Genomic DNA, 13981 nt, shown 5'->3' with positions numbered 1-13981 from the left:
ATCCATACATTGTCTCATTATGTTCTTTAAGCATCCGACACAAAATCGTGAGTTTTACTTTTTTCATCCATCGCAACACTTTGGAGCACAATGTGGTTGTGTCCTAGGAGCACCCAATTCCCAATAACCACTCGCACAAATGAGATGCTTCATAGATTAAGATTGGTGTTGGATCAAAGATTCTCCAATAGGTATGGAATATGATGATTATTGCATCACTCTGGTTAAGGGGGTCGGTCGTTAGGAGTATCTATGACCAGTGATTTTGTGCTTTGAAATATGTTGGCTTTTTCTCTCTTTGCCATTGTATAGTGTTATTAAAAACGTGTAGAAAGTGTTGAAAAGTATTAAAATGCGTGGAAATATTTTAGGATACGCTGAAAGGTGTATTGAAGTTAAAAGGTGTTTTGAGATTATAAATATGTTGATATTTTGTAAAAATAATTCTTAGTTTTTAAGATTGTCGTTAGTAGAAAATGATTTGAAAACGGACATCACTAAGCTTGTATTAAATTACAGCAGTACCCTTTTAAAATAGAAAAATAAAAAACAGAAAAAGGTCTCTTCCCAACATCCTACTCGCAAAAACCCCAACTACTGTTTGTCATAGCCTCATCCTCATCCTCTGCCTCCAGTGTGTCCTTCATCCATCCTATTGGAAGCCAAACACCTTTTCTCTTCTGTTCTTATCTCATTCCAACAATCCCCAATTCATTTTTTTTGTTTTGTTTTTGGGTTGAAAGACTCATCCATGTTATTCTCTTTAAATATAATCCAACAACATGTTATTTTGGCCAAAACATTAACTGAGTGGATAAGATGTTCTCTTATTTGGATGTGATGTGCAGGTTCAAGTTTTATTGCTGAAAAAAAAAAAAGGGAGGGGAAAGGAAAACGGTAAACACATACTGCAATAACTTTGCATGATTTCATGAAGAAACAAGATTTCAGCAATAACACGCACAAAATGATGTGAAACTCATCATAACCTAATACAAAAAATTAATTACGATAGCTATAAAGTCCAATTGAAAAATAAAATCGACAAAACAAGTTCAAAAAAGCTACCAAAAAGTTCAAAATTCAAAAAAGCAAACAAGAAGAAAAAACCAAAATTATCCTGAAGAGGAAGGCTGATGAGTAGAATCTGACCAAGTGGCAGCCAGAAAATCTGTATGACTACTGTGACCGGTGGTGGGTGGCCCAAGTTCATGCGGTGGCTGAGCTTGAAAAAGCCGAGGAACAGAAGAAGGTGGTAGCGGTGGTGACGAAGATGATGATGAAACAGGGTACCTAACTGAAGAAGAAGAAGAAGAAGATTGAATATGGGAACCCATTGAAGAAGATGACAACATCATTTGATCCAACAAACTGAAGCTTGTAGGCTGTCTTAGAAGAAGCTTATTATTATCATCAGAATAATTCCACTGAGAGTTGTTGTAGTAGTTCATGTAGTCTGTGCTCATCCTCTGCAACTCCAAGTTATGATAATAAGAAGGTTGAGAATGAACAATGGGCTCACTCGATGTCGAAACAGAGACAAGGCTATCATTTGTATTTGTATTTGGAGGATTAGAAACAGCGGTCGGTGGCGAGTGTCGGAGTCTGACATTTTCAGGGAAGTTGAGTTTGGCCTTGTTGCCTCTGAACTTGAGAGCAGCTTCATCATAGGCCATTGCAGCAGCCTCAGCAGTGTCAAATGTGCCTAACCAAACCCTCGCAGCCTTGTAAGGGTCTCTTATTTCAGCTGCCCATTTTCCCCATGGCCTCTGTCTCACTCCTCTGTATTTTCTCCTTTCCTCTGCTCCTCCTCCACCTCCTCCTCTTCCACAGGACTCACTGGTTTCATATGTGTATGTGGTTTCTGCTGCTGCCATGCTGCTTGTTCTACTACTTGAACCTTCTACAAACCAAAACAAGGGTTAATAATTCAAAACTCCATGGCATTACACAAATCGACATTGAATTCTATTTACTTATTACTCTCAATAGCACTACCCAAAAACTAAATGAAGTAGGTATTAATTAGTTAGGTCACATAAAACATCAGTCCACAAATTAATTAATTGAGCTATTTAGTATTTATATAGGTGGTGCTACATGCACCTAGTATACTAACTAATGTACTAACACTAGTTATGACTTTATTATTGACTTCACTCATTATACAAATTACAAATATCAAAAACTTCTTAAATTATGCCACATCATCAATTAGTACACTAGTTAGTACACTAATTGATGCATATAGTATTATTCATTTATATATGTAGACTTTTATTTTACATTTTTTTGGGGTGGGAAGTGCATACTATATATTGTTTAAGGGTCGTACTATATGCAGATTATGACATTTGTGGAGTTGATTATTACAAATATAATAACTAAATCATTTTTAGTCATAATTAAGAAAAAGAAATGACGTATAACCAAAGTCTTTTTGGATCATAACCAAAGCAATATCATAATCAACGTCACAATAAATTATAACTAACACCACAATGCGTTATAAGCAACTCATAACTAATACCACAATAAATCATAATCAAAGACTACAAATATCGTAACTGGAGCATATGGTATCATTCAAAAAAGAGTATGTATAATTGTTTATATCTAATATTTCAATCTCACTTCTAGAGTAAGTAAGGGTAATCATTCAGAATTGTGAAATATGAACACGTGATATTCTATAGCATTATGATTGGTGAAGAAGGTGGTTAGATGAGGTATTGTGTTGGGTGATTGAAAAACATGAGGGGACATACTGAATGATAATTGATTAGAGAGTACAAACACGTATTACTCAAAAAATATTGAATAATTTTCCAGTAAATATTGGGTGTAGCATTGATATCACATAATGATACTATTAATCAATAAGAGTTCTCACATTGTAGAACAAATATTGAGTGCAACGTGATATTAACCTACATCACTAGCTAATGAAATATTACAAATGACATTGAGTGAAATATCTTATCTTCTACGAACCCAACCAACGTCACTACCGCAATGAAAGATCTTTCATTAGTTAGTGATGAAGATCCTTTATTATAGTACTGTTAGTTATTAATATATATATATATATATATATATATATTTTAAATTTTAAATGGTTAAATTCTCTAAGTTATTTAAATATGATATGGGGTTAAAGTATAAAATAAAAAATTTGAACAAAATATAACAAAAGAATTAGTTTATGAAAACAAGTGTCATTACAAGCTCTAACTTGCAAAAAAGAGAAAAAATGTGGAGAAATCAACAAGTTAATTGATCACATTCATTAAGAAAAACAGGACTTAGGATTTTAAGGTCAATTTAATTACAAATATTTTTAATGACATTAAAAAAATGTAGAATTCAAAATGTCTTCCTTTATTAGATAGATTATCTTATAGTTACTATCTTTTGCAACTCAAAGTAGATATAAAAAAAATACATTATTTATTTTTATAACAGTTAAAATTGATATTATAATCTATACTTTCACTTTAAAATTTTTATCAATATATATTTGTAACTCTATGTTAGAATCCTAGTCCTTGATTAGTGATACAGTCACATGACATCACCACTACTATACTCAAGATTTAAGGCTCGTTTGGGAATTAATTTTTTTAATTTTATTTTTATATAAAAAGATATGTAAAAAAAATAAAAAGAATAAATTGACAACTTATAATATTTTTTTGACTAAAAACATGTCTTTACTCTACATGGTAATAGTGGCAGGGAAGGAATTAGGAAAAGATTATGAGGGCCATGGCTACCCTATTTGTGTAAAAAAATACAATTTGTTATAGTATTTTAAATATATATATATATATATATCTCATTTTATATATAAAATGACCCATAGTATGAAAAATACATATCTCATTTTTATCTCATCTTGCATTCTCTTTTTGTTTTGTATCTAAAAAACTTTTTCATCTTATTAGAAATTACTTCTATGGTATTTAAATTTTTTTTATGTGTATAGATATAATTTATATATCATATTGTATGTATATGTGTGCTTATATATATGGTAAATTTTTTTATTTGTCGTTAGATTTTTCCGATAATGAAATCCTAATTCCGAATAGTGGAGATTATACGCCTAAGTTAGCAGAGGTACGAGTTATTCATTTGATCTCAATATTTACATTATATACTTACAAATGACAAAAATAAAAATTTATGAGAAAAAAGAGAATAAATTTGTAAAAAGTTTAATCGGTGCATCAAAGTTAATACACACTCACTTTCTTAATTTTGTGTGCCGTCTCATCTTCTCTTTGTTTCTTTTTCTTTTTTTTTTTTTGTAATATTTTTTTTAAATTTTTATTTAAAGAAAACTAATATATATATATATATATATGAATAAGTCTACTGTTCCAGATTTATCCACTCAATTTTTTTTAAATAGGTTATTGTATGGTAAAAATTAAATTTGTATGATGTAATATTCATATATAGAATAAATTTGAATTACAAAATAATAATTTTTAATAGTAATACTTTATAACTCGAAAAAAGTTGGCCCGAAGTGGCTCGAATACCCAAAATGATGTCGTTTTGGGTATTTTTTTTTTCTTCTTGCTTTCGAATACAGACAAAAGAACGGGAGAGAGGAGAGGGAAGAGAAGAGGAAGAGAGAGAGAAGATAGAGAGAAGGAGGAGGAAAAAAAGAAGACGGTGATGGCGGAGAAGAAGACGTGGTAGCGGTGACGGCAGATGAGGAAGAGAAGGAAGATCTATGTGTGTATACACAGATCTGTGTATACAAACACAAGAGATAGTGATGACGGCCTCTCTCTCTCTCTGCAGGTGGCGGTGCCCGTGCCATCCAGATCTGCAGATCTGCTGGTGGGTCTCTCGCCTCTTTCAGATTTTATAATTTATTTTTATTTTCATTTTTATTTATTTATTTTTGTGATCATTGTTGGTTGTTTTTGATGATGTAAATCCAGATCCACCACTACCACCACCACCGAAGTCTCTATTTTCTCTACTCTCTTTTTTTTTTTTTTTTTTTCCCTCTTGTGGACCTAGATTTGAAAATGAAGAAGATGAAGGAAAAAGGAAAAAAAAAAAAAGAATTGTTGTTGAAATTTTTTCAGATTCTACATTATTTATTTATTTTAATTTTTTTGTGATTGTTGGTTGTTGTTGATGATGAAAGAAAAAAAAAAAAATTGTTGATGATTGTTGATTGTTGTTGATGATGATATGTTATTGAAATTTTTTTAGATTCTACATAATTTTTTATTTTTATTTTTATTTTTGTGATTGTTGGTTATTGTTGATGATAATGTGTTGTTGTATCTCTCTCTCTCTCTCTCTCTGTTCTCCCTCTCTCTTCTTTGTTTCTTCTCTCTTTCTTCTCCCCCTCTCTGTTTTAGAGAGAAGAAAAAGAAATAAAAAAAAAAATCAACCTCTTTGTTTCAGAGAGAAAAGAAAAGAAAAATTCAAAGACGATGTTATTTTTGAATTCGAGCCATTTCGACCAGTTCTGTTTCGAGTTACCTAACAGCGTTGAATTTTTAAATAATTATGTCTGCATCTCTAATATTACTGTATTTTGTCTTTAGTTTGAATGTCATGCTTGAATACCAACACTGTACGCATTTCAAAGTTGGTTAATAATGATGATTATTTGGTCTAACCACACAGGTTGGGCTTGTACATAGACAAGCTTTGAACTCATATAGGGGCAATTTGTAAAAGTTAGGTTTTAGTTAAATTACATCATCTTTTATATTTTTTACATATAAAATAATAAAATTTTTTTTAAAAATTTACTTTTAACTAACTTCTCAAATCATCCCATACTCATTAGATACATTTTATTTGGATTTTAATACTTATTCTACCAACCTTATGTCTTAACTCACCAAGTCATAGATCCTAAGAAAAAAATCCACGACATAGTTATTAAGGCCAATTTTAATAATTAAGAAATTTTTTTTTTAATTTATTAACTTATTTAACTCATATCACATTTTAATTTTTTTAAAACTTTTTTCAAAAAAAAAAAAAAAAAAAATTATAAAAAAAAATCACTTCCTTAAATATTAGTGGAGTTTGTCCAAGATTCATTAGATGAGTAATTATGAATATGTCATGTGATGTGAAATAATAAAAATAAATGGTAGGTTTTATAATTATTGATGTAATGCAATTCAACAAATACATCTAATTTTTATATTCAACCAATATATTTAAATAACATGTGTATCATATTAGATAGGACATAAAATAAGATGAGCAGTGCAAATTAAACTAAAGAATTAGATTTATTTTTTAAGTTTAATGATCAAATCACTCTTATATGTTATTTTTTCTTTAATTATCAACTAATTATTTTAATTACACATCATTAATTTCAAAAGTGAGTCTAGAAAATAAATTTATATACTATTTTCCTAAAAAGATATATGCTCATCAACCGTAGCATTTTTATGAAACCAGATATTGTGGGGCTAAGGAAAGCTACCAAGATTTAGGCACTATTTGACAATAAGCGTACTTATTAAGATAAGTGTACTTATTTGAGTTACATCACATATTTATTTTTTTATATATCTTTTTATAAAAAATTAAAAAATATATTTATTTAGATTATTCTAAATAACTCCTTATATTTACGAGGCCTTTCACAACAATTTTAGATGAGAAAGTGAGAGTTTATTAAAAGGGAGAAATACTTTTCAGTGGAGTTGGGAGAAATTTTTCTATAAAGGCTGTTTTGGTAATACATTAAAAAAAAATTAAAAGTCAATTTTTAATTCATTTTGGATCATATTGCTTCTCACATAAAACAGTGAAAAAGTCAAAAAAAACTTTTAACCATCTTTCCAAAACATTCCAAATTAGGGAGAACCTATAGTATTTTAATTATTAAAGTGTATAAATTTTAACACTAAGGTTTGTTTGGGAAAGTTGAAAAAAAACTCAATTTTTTAGTTTTTCTAAAAGATCGTACAAGAAAAAAAAAAGTAAAAAAAGAGAGGATAATTTGATTAAAATAAGTCAATAAACCAATAAATTGAATTTTTTTTTAATGGTCAAAATAAACCTAATATATATATATATATATATTTGACACTACTGTGCTATTATTTTCACCAAAAATGTTAAAAATTTTACTAAAATTTTTATTAAATGTCTCACTGAGTGTGAGACTTACATAAGACTCACATTATGTAAATCTTACGCCCATATAAGATATTATTTAATAAAATTTTTGATAAATTTTTCAACATCTCTGGCATCACTCTTAATTTCCCCCTTATTAAAACATACCTTTAAAAGTAAGAGATGAACCACCAAATGGGAAGTCAGCATATGCCGTACAAACTCGTGCTACTGGTTCAGAGATACCACCACCACGACCATCCTGTTCACGTCCTCTCTTCTCTCCAACAGATGATGAACCACCACCACCACCACCGCCACCGCCACCAGTTATATCATCATCCCGAGTGAGGTCTCCTCCAGAAACCACATGGGTGAGTGCAGATACCATGGCCAACATCTCCATCTCCCGACTGTACTGGTATCCGTAGAGTAACTCATCTCTTTCTCTCTCCTGCTCTTCCTCCAAGCCACCTCTCAACCTCACACTACTCTTGCCGGACTTCCTTGAATTCGCCACCTTGAAGCTGAACACACACATGTAACTAATATATTAATTATATGGTATAATACTATCTATCTATAGAGAACTTAGTTGAGCTGAGCTGAGTTGAACTAGTAAGTTGACAATAATAATAACCCATCAATAAGTCAAGTTGATCCATCCTCATCATCATGATTTATATAAAAAAATCAAATTGTGTGGCGGTGATGGCGGTGCTAATATAAAATATATGAATTAAATAAACCGCCTCCATTAAAAGAGTCGGTCTGTATCAGCCACCTTCAGTTTGAAGCAACCAAACTTGAGGTAAAAAAGAGTTTCTAGTTTTCCTCTTTCTTTTGGGCTTTGACTTATAAAATATCTTTGTTTCAATTATTATTATTTCCTATTTATTTTGACACACTAGTGAAGCTGCGGACAATAAAGGGTTCTGATTGTGTGAAGGCATATGTATGCATTTTTGGATTTATAATATAAATTATATTAGGATTGAGAGAGAGAGAGAGAGAGAGAGAGAGAGAGAGAGAGAGAGAGAGAGAGTGAGTCAAAGAGAATTACTAGCGGGTGTGAATTCACAAACAACAACAGTCGGTATACAAAATTTTGTCTGTTTCAGTCGGTGTTCATATTTTTAGCCGACATTCCACTTCTTGGGCTCTATTTCGCTCAATTCCAACTAGAACAATGATATATAAATATATTTTTCGACAATGATAGGTAGCTCAAATTTTTGTGGCTCAAATGGCTCAAATCTGTCAAAACGACGCCGTTTTGACAGATTTTGAGTGTAAAACGACGCCGTTTTGACAGATTTGAGCCATTTGAGCCACAAAAATTTGAGCTACCAAATATTTTCCTATATTTTTATACTTATTTTATAAATTTAATGATGTATAAGTAACATGATCGATTAATAATTAGAAAAAACATGAGAGGGTGTTACCTTTAATATCTTAATTGATTGTTACATTACTGAACTTGAAAATTGAGTTTAATTTTTAATTTTTAATTTTAAATAGTGCTATTCCAATTAAGAGCATCTCTGATGAAGATATTAAAATTATGTGGGTTAGTATGTGTTATATGATAAAAAATGAAAAAAGTGAGATATATTTTTATGTGTTATAAGGTTTATTAATTTGGAGGGTGAGAAGTGGTGCAATGGATATGTTAAGGAAGGAAATTATTTAATATTTTCGAAGTACTACGTGTCTGTATTTCCTAACCAATCATTATTCAATATGCCCCTTATGTTCTCCAATCACTCAACACAATACCCCACTTATCCACCCATTCCACCAATTATAATATTATAGAATATCACGTGTTCATATTTCAAGATTACTGAATAATGTGTTAAATGCATAGAGTTATCCGAATTGTCCAACCCACTCAACCCGAACTGATCCGCATATAAATGGACAGTTTCACAAACACAATGTGGGCGGATGCAATTTGGAATTTGACATGATTGCGGATTGCGGGTTTAACCTGCACTCGTAAGAACCCGCTTGTATTTAGATTTTTTTTTTTAATTTTTTAATTTTTTAAACCTGGACTGTTGTTATTTTATTATTACATTTTGGATGAATGTAAAAGTTAATGAAGAATTACATTTAGGTAAGCTTTGGATTTTAAATGATTTTACTTTAATTGTATTGTTAGGTAGTAGATAGTAAATGAGATCTAGTTTAGGATTTTGAAAGATGTGCTTGTATTAGTTTATGATTTGACTTAAAAGTTTAATATTTTGAATGATTTGTTTGTGTTAGAAATTGATTTTGTTGTGTTTTTAATTTTATAAATTTTAATTCATTAATTATTAATGTTGAAGCATTTTAGAAAATGGGGAGAAAAGGGCCCAAAATAAATATTTACAAAATGGGAAAAAAAAAGGCTCCATAATAAATTTTTAAAGAAAAAAATTCAATACGCAAACCGCTCACAACCGCCCGCACATCCGCGAATCCTATCCGCATAAACCGTAACCCACACTACGGGTGGTTGTGGGTTAAATTTTTTCCAAACCGCATACATGCAGGTGGGTCCAAACTAATTCGCAAACCATCCAAAACCGAACTGCAACCACCCCTACATTTGACAATCATTTTTTGGCTAAAAAATATAAAAGATTAAATAAGTCAATAAAATAAAATGTTACATTTAAATTATAGGTATTTCATTTTTTTCTTATAAAAGTCAAAAAAATAAAAAAATCAAACCAAATAAATTTTTAATTCCAAATTAAAATAGTTAAAAACTTATTGAGATATGCTTCATATTATCTGATACATATCAGATATACATCTGTAACTCCTTTATCATTATTTGTATCTATCCTTATCTCATAATTTGTATAAGTAGCACAGAATAGTTATGGAAATAATATAATACAAAAATCATTTTCCTTTGAATCCAATCATAATCTTTACAACAGATTGTTCAAGTTGGTATCAGAGCCAATGGCTTCTGAAATTTCATCCTCCAGTGTTATTCCTCCCTCTACCACAGCACCTTCACCCACCTCTCTTACTCATGCTCATCACTTCATCTCTCTCAAACTCACATCCACCAATTTTCTCTATTGGAAAACTCAACTTCTTCCTTACCTCCGTGGCCAACAACTCTACCAATATATTGATAGTATATTCTCTTGCCCACCATCCATGGTTGTCCTGGATGGCATCTCTACTCCCAATCCTGCACATGCGACTTGGCAATGTCAAGACCAACTCATCCTAAGCCTTCTAATTGCCTCTCTTTCGGATGAAATTTTACCTCTTGCCGTCGGTTGTAATTCTTCTCGTACTCTTTGGCTCACCCTTGAGCAGTCCCTCGCCTCACCGTCTCAAACTCGGCTTCTTCAACTTCGTTTGAGCCTTCAACAATTGAAACAGAATGATCGCTCTGCCACTGTTTTTCTCAATGACACCAAAACCATTGCCGGTGAACTTGCAGCTGCTGGCATTCCTCTCTCTCCTTCCGAGTTCAATCTTTATGTCTTCCAAGGCCTTCATCCCGACTTAAAGGATCTCGTCAAGACCCTCACGGCTCGACCAGATCCTGTTTCCTTCTTGGAACTCCACAGTCTCCTTTTAAGCCATGAGTTTCTTCATCGCACCACGCCCACTCCTGCTCCAACATCTATTCTACAGGCTCACTTTGCGCAGCCCACCTTTCGTGGCCGTTCGTGTGGTGGTTTTTCTCGTGGCCGTGGTCGTAGCCGGGGGCGCGATGGGCACGATCGCCCTTCACCCAATTTTGGCTCTCGATTTTCTGGTGGTCCGGGCCTCCTCCCCATCCCATCTGCTGATCATCGTGTCCGTTGCCAAATCTACAATCGGACCAATCACACTGTTTCTCAATGCTATTCTCGGTTTGACCGCATGGTTGCTCCAAGTGCTCACTTCACTAGCTATGGTTCCGAGCCCCCTTCTAGTCAATATGGTGGCTTGAGTTCTTTTCCTTCATCTTAACTCGATTGGTTTCTGGATACCGGTGCTACACACCATGTCATCCCCGATCTCATGGTACCTCTCATCTTCGCGTTGGTAACGATATGGACATTCCAATCACCCATATTGGTTCCTCCACTCTTTTTTCTCCCTCTCGTTCCTTTCATCTTAACTCCATTCTTCATGTTCCTACTTTTCAGAAATCACTACTTTCTGTCCATCAATTTACTAAAGATAATAATATGTTTTTTAAATTTTATCCCACCTATTTTTTGATTAAGGACCAACTCACCAAGAGAACTTTTCTCCATGGCAAGAATGAAAATGGTCTCTACCAGCTCTCTCTAACCTCTCCTTCCCCCTCTGAAGCTCTCTTCTCTGAAGTCGTATCTTTTCTTTGCTGGCACCGTCGTCTTGGTCACCCGCATGAGCGTGTTCTTCGTCTCATCCTTTAAACTCACACCCTTCCTGTTCAACATCCACGGACTTGCATACCAATGTGTCATGCCTGTCCTCTTGGCAAGTCATCCAGACTTTCTTTACCGTCTTCTCCTAGTCGTAGTTTGGCTCCTTTAGATTTAATTTTTAGTGATGTTTGGGGACCTTCCCCTTTTCCTTCCAGTGAAGGTCATAAATATTTTGTAATCTTTGTTAATGACTTTTCTAAATTTATTTGGTATTTTTCCATGTTTAATAAATCCGATGTGTTTCATATTTTTCAAAATTTTAAAAGTTTGGTTGAACGGCAGTTTTGTCGCAAAATTAAAATTATGCAAATTGATTGGGGTGGTGAATATTGTAAACTAAATTCATATTTTCAAAACTTGGGTTTTATTCACCGCCTTCCCTGTCCACATACGCATGAACAAAATGGTTTGGTTGAACGACGTCATCATCACATTGTTGAAACCGGCCTAACCCTTCTCGCTCATACTTCTGTGCCGCATAAATATTGGCATTTTGCCTTTGACACTGCTGTCTACCTCATTAACTGAATGCCCTCTAAAGTCATTAACAATATCTCTCTGATTCAATGCTTGTTTTCTAAATCACCCGACCACAATTTTTTAAAATTTTTTGGCTGTCTTTGTTTTCCATTTCTTCGTCCCTCTAACACCTACAAAATTTCTTTTCGCTCTGCTCCTTGCGTGTTTCTCGGGTATAGTCCGTCTCATCTTGAATATCGTTGTCTTAACACCTCCACTGGTCGCCTTTACATTGTCCGTCATGTTCGGTTTGATGAATCCACATTTCCTTTCTCCACATCCTTTACCTCTTCCCACCGGCCTCACCCACCACTTTCACATCCATTCCTTCTTGCCCCCACTCACGTGTTCTGGCCTCCATCTACTGCTATACAAACGAACCATCCCATACCCACTGCTCCACTAGATACCGTTGTTGCCTTTCCTCTACCCACCTAGTTATCCACGGCTCCACATACTGCTGCCTCCCCTATCTCGTCCCCTACCTCTCCTGCTATGAGTCCTCCCACCCCACTCCACCAAACCCGTGGCCTCAACCTTATCGTTGACCTTTACTCCTCCCCTGTCTCTATTCCTCGTCGCACTCATCCCATGCTTCTTCGGAACATGTCAACCCAAGCCAATGCCTTACTTACTACGTCTGTTTCTACCAACTCAATTGAACCCACCTGTTTCACTTCAGCTAACAAATCTCCCATTTGGCACAAGGCTATGGCTGAGGAACTCAATGCCTTAATCCATAACGGCACTTAGAGCTTACATCCGGTCACTCCCAGTATGAACATTGTTGGCTGTAAATGGGTATTTTGGATTAAGCATCGGGTTGATGGTTCGATCGAGCGCTATAAGGCGCGCTTAGTTGCCAAAGGCTTTCATCAACAGGAGGGCTTGATTACTTTGAAACATTCAGTCCCGTGGTTAAACCCACGACCATTAGAACTGTTTTGTCTCTTGCTGTCTCCAACAATTGGTCCATTCGGCAACTCGATGTGCGCAATGCCTTTCTTCATGGATCCTTTCAAGAAGATGTCTATATGCATCAACCCCCTGGGTTTGTTGATGCCGTTCATCCGTCATTCGTCTGCAAGATTCACAAATCCTTATATGGCTTGAAACAAGCCTCGTGTGCATGGTTCTCCCGTTTGACGGGTTTCTTACTTCAGCTTCATTTCACTGCCTCCAAATCTGATAGCTCGTTGTTTATATATCGCCATGATGGTATTCTCCTTTATATTCTTATTTATGTTGATGATATCCTCATTACCGGCAATTCCACTTCTTATCTTCAACAGCTGATTTTCAAACTAAGTCATGAGTTCTCCATCAACAATCTTGCCACTTTGAATTACTTCTTGGGCATTGAAGCTTGCAAACACTCCCACGGTCTGTTGCTCTGTCAATGCAAATACATCCTCAACCTCTTAAATAAATCCGGAATGATGCTCGCCAAGCCCGTTCAGACTCCTTTTGCAACCACCACCAAACTCACTTCAGCCATTGGCACTCCTATGGCCAACCCTTCTTATTATCGTATGGTGGACGGTTCATTGCAATATCTTACTCTTACTCACCCAGACATTTCCTTCTCCGTCAATAGGGTGCATCAATTTATGCACTCGCCTACCGAAGACCATTGGCGAGTTGTCAAACAGATCCTTCGGTACCTCAAGGATACATCTCACTATGGTCTCTTGCTGCAACCCTCTTCTTCTACTAGTATTCAAGCCTTTTCCGATGCTGATTGGGCTGGTTCTATTGATGATCGCAAAATGGTTATGCCATATATTTTGGTGACAATCTGGTTTCGTGGTGTTCTCGCAAGCAACGGACCGTAGCCCGATCTTCCACAGAATTTGAATATAAAGTCTTGGCTGATGCTTCCGCCGAAATCTCTTGGTTCCAATCTT

The 13981-nt window shown here is 34.3% G+C and overlaps 1 protein-coding gene across 2 annotated transcripts; it reads right to left on the bottom strand.

Moving 5' to 3' along the window:
* Positions 1-906: 906 nt before the first annotated feature.
* LOC114323882 (ethylene-responsive transcription factor ABR1) lies at positions 907-8059 on the bottom strand. 2 transcript variants are annotated; one of them, XM_028271551.2, is made up of 2 exons: positions 7297-8059; positions 907-1903 (listed from the first exon to the last, which is right to left on the bottom strand). In XM_028271551.2, exons 1-2 carry the CDS (start codon positions 7667-7669, stop codon positions 1116-1118), a joined length of 1161 nt encoding a protein of 386 aa, XP_028127352.2. In that variant the 5' UTR covers positions 7670-8059; the 3' UTR covers positions 907-1115. The 2 variants fall into 2 exon arrangements, with proteins under 2 accessions (XP_028127352.2, XP_028127353.2); XM_028271552.2 differs by having other exon boundaries at positions 907-1900; positions 7297-7991.
* Positions 8060-13981: the final 5922 nt, after the last annotated feature.

Source organism: Camellia sinensis, chromosome 1 (assembly GCF_055761805.1).
Source record: "Camellia sinensis isolate YWXY chromosome 1, ASM5576180v1, whole genome shotgun sequence".
Lineage (NCBI taxonomy): Eukaryota > Viridiplantae > Streptophyta > Magnoliopsida > Ericales > Theaceae > Camellia > Camellia sinensis.
The sequence above is the reverse complement of the archived record's forward strand: the minus strand, read 5'-3'. Positions and strand labels throughout refer to the sequence as shown.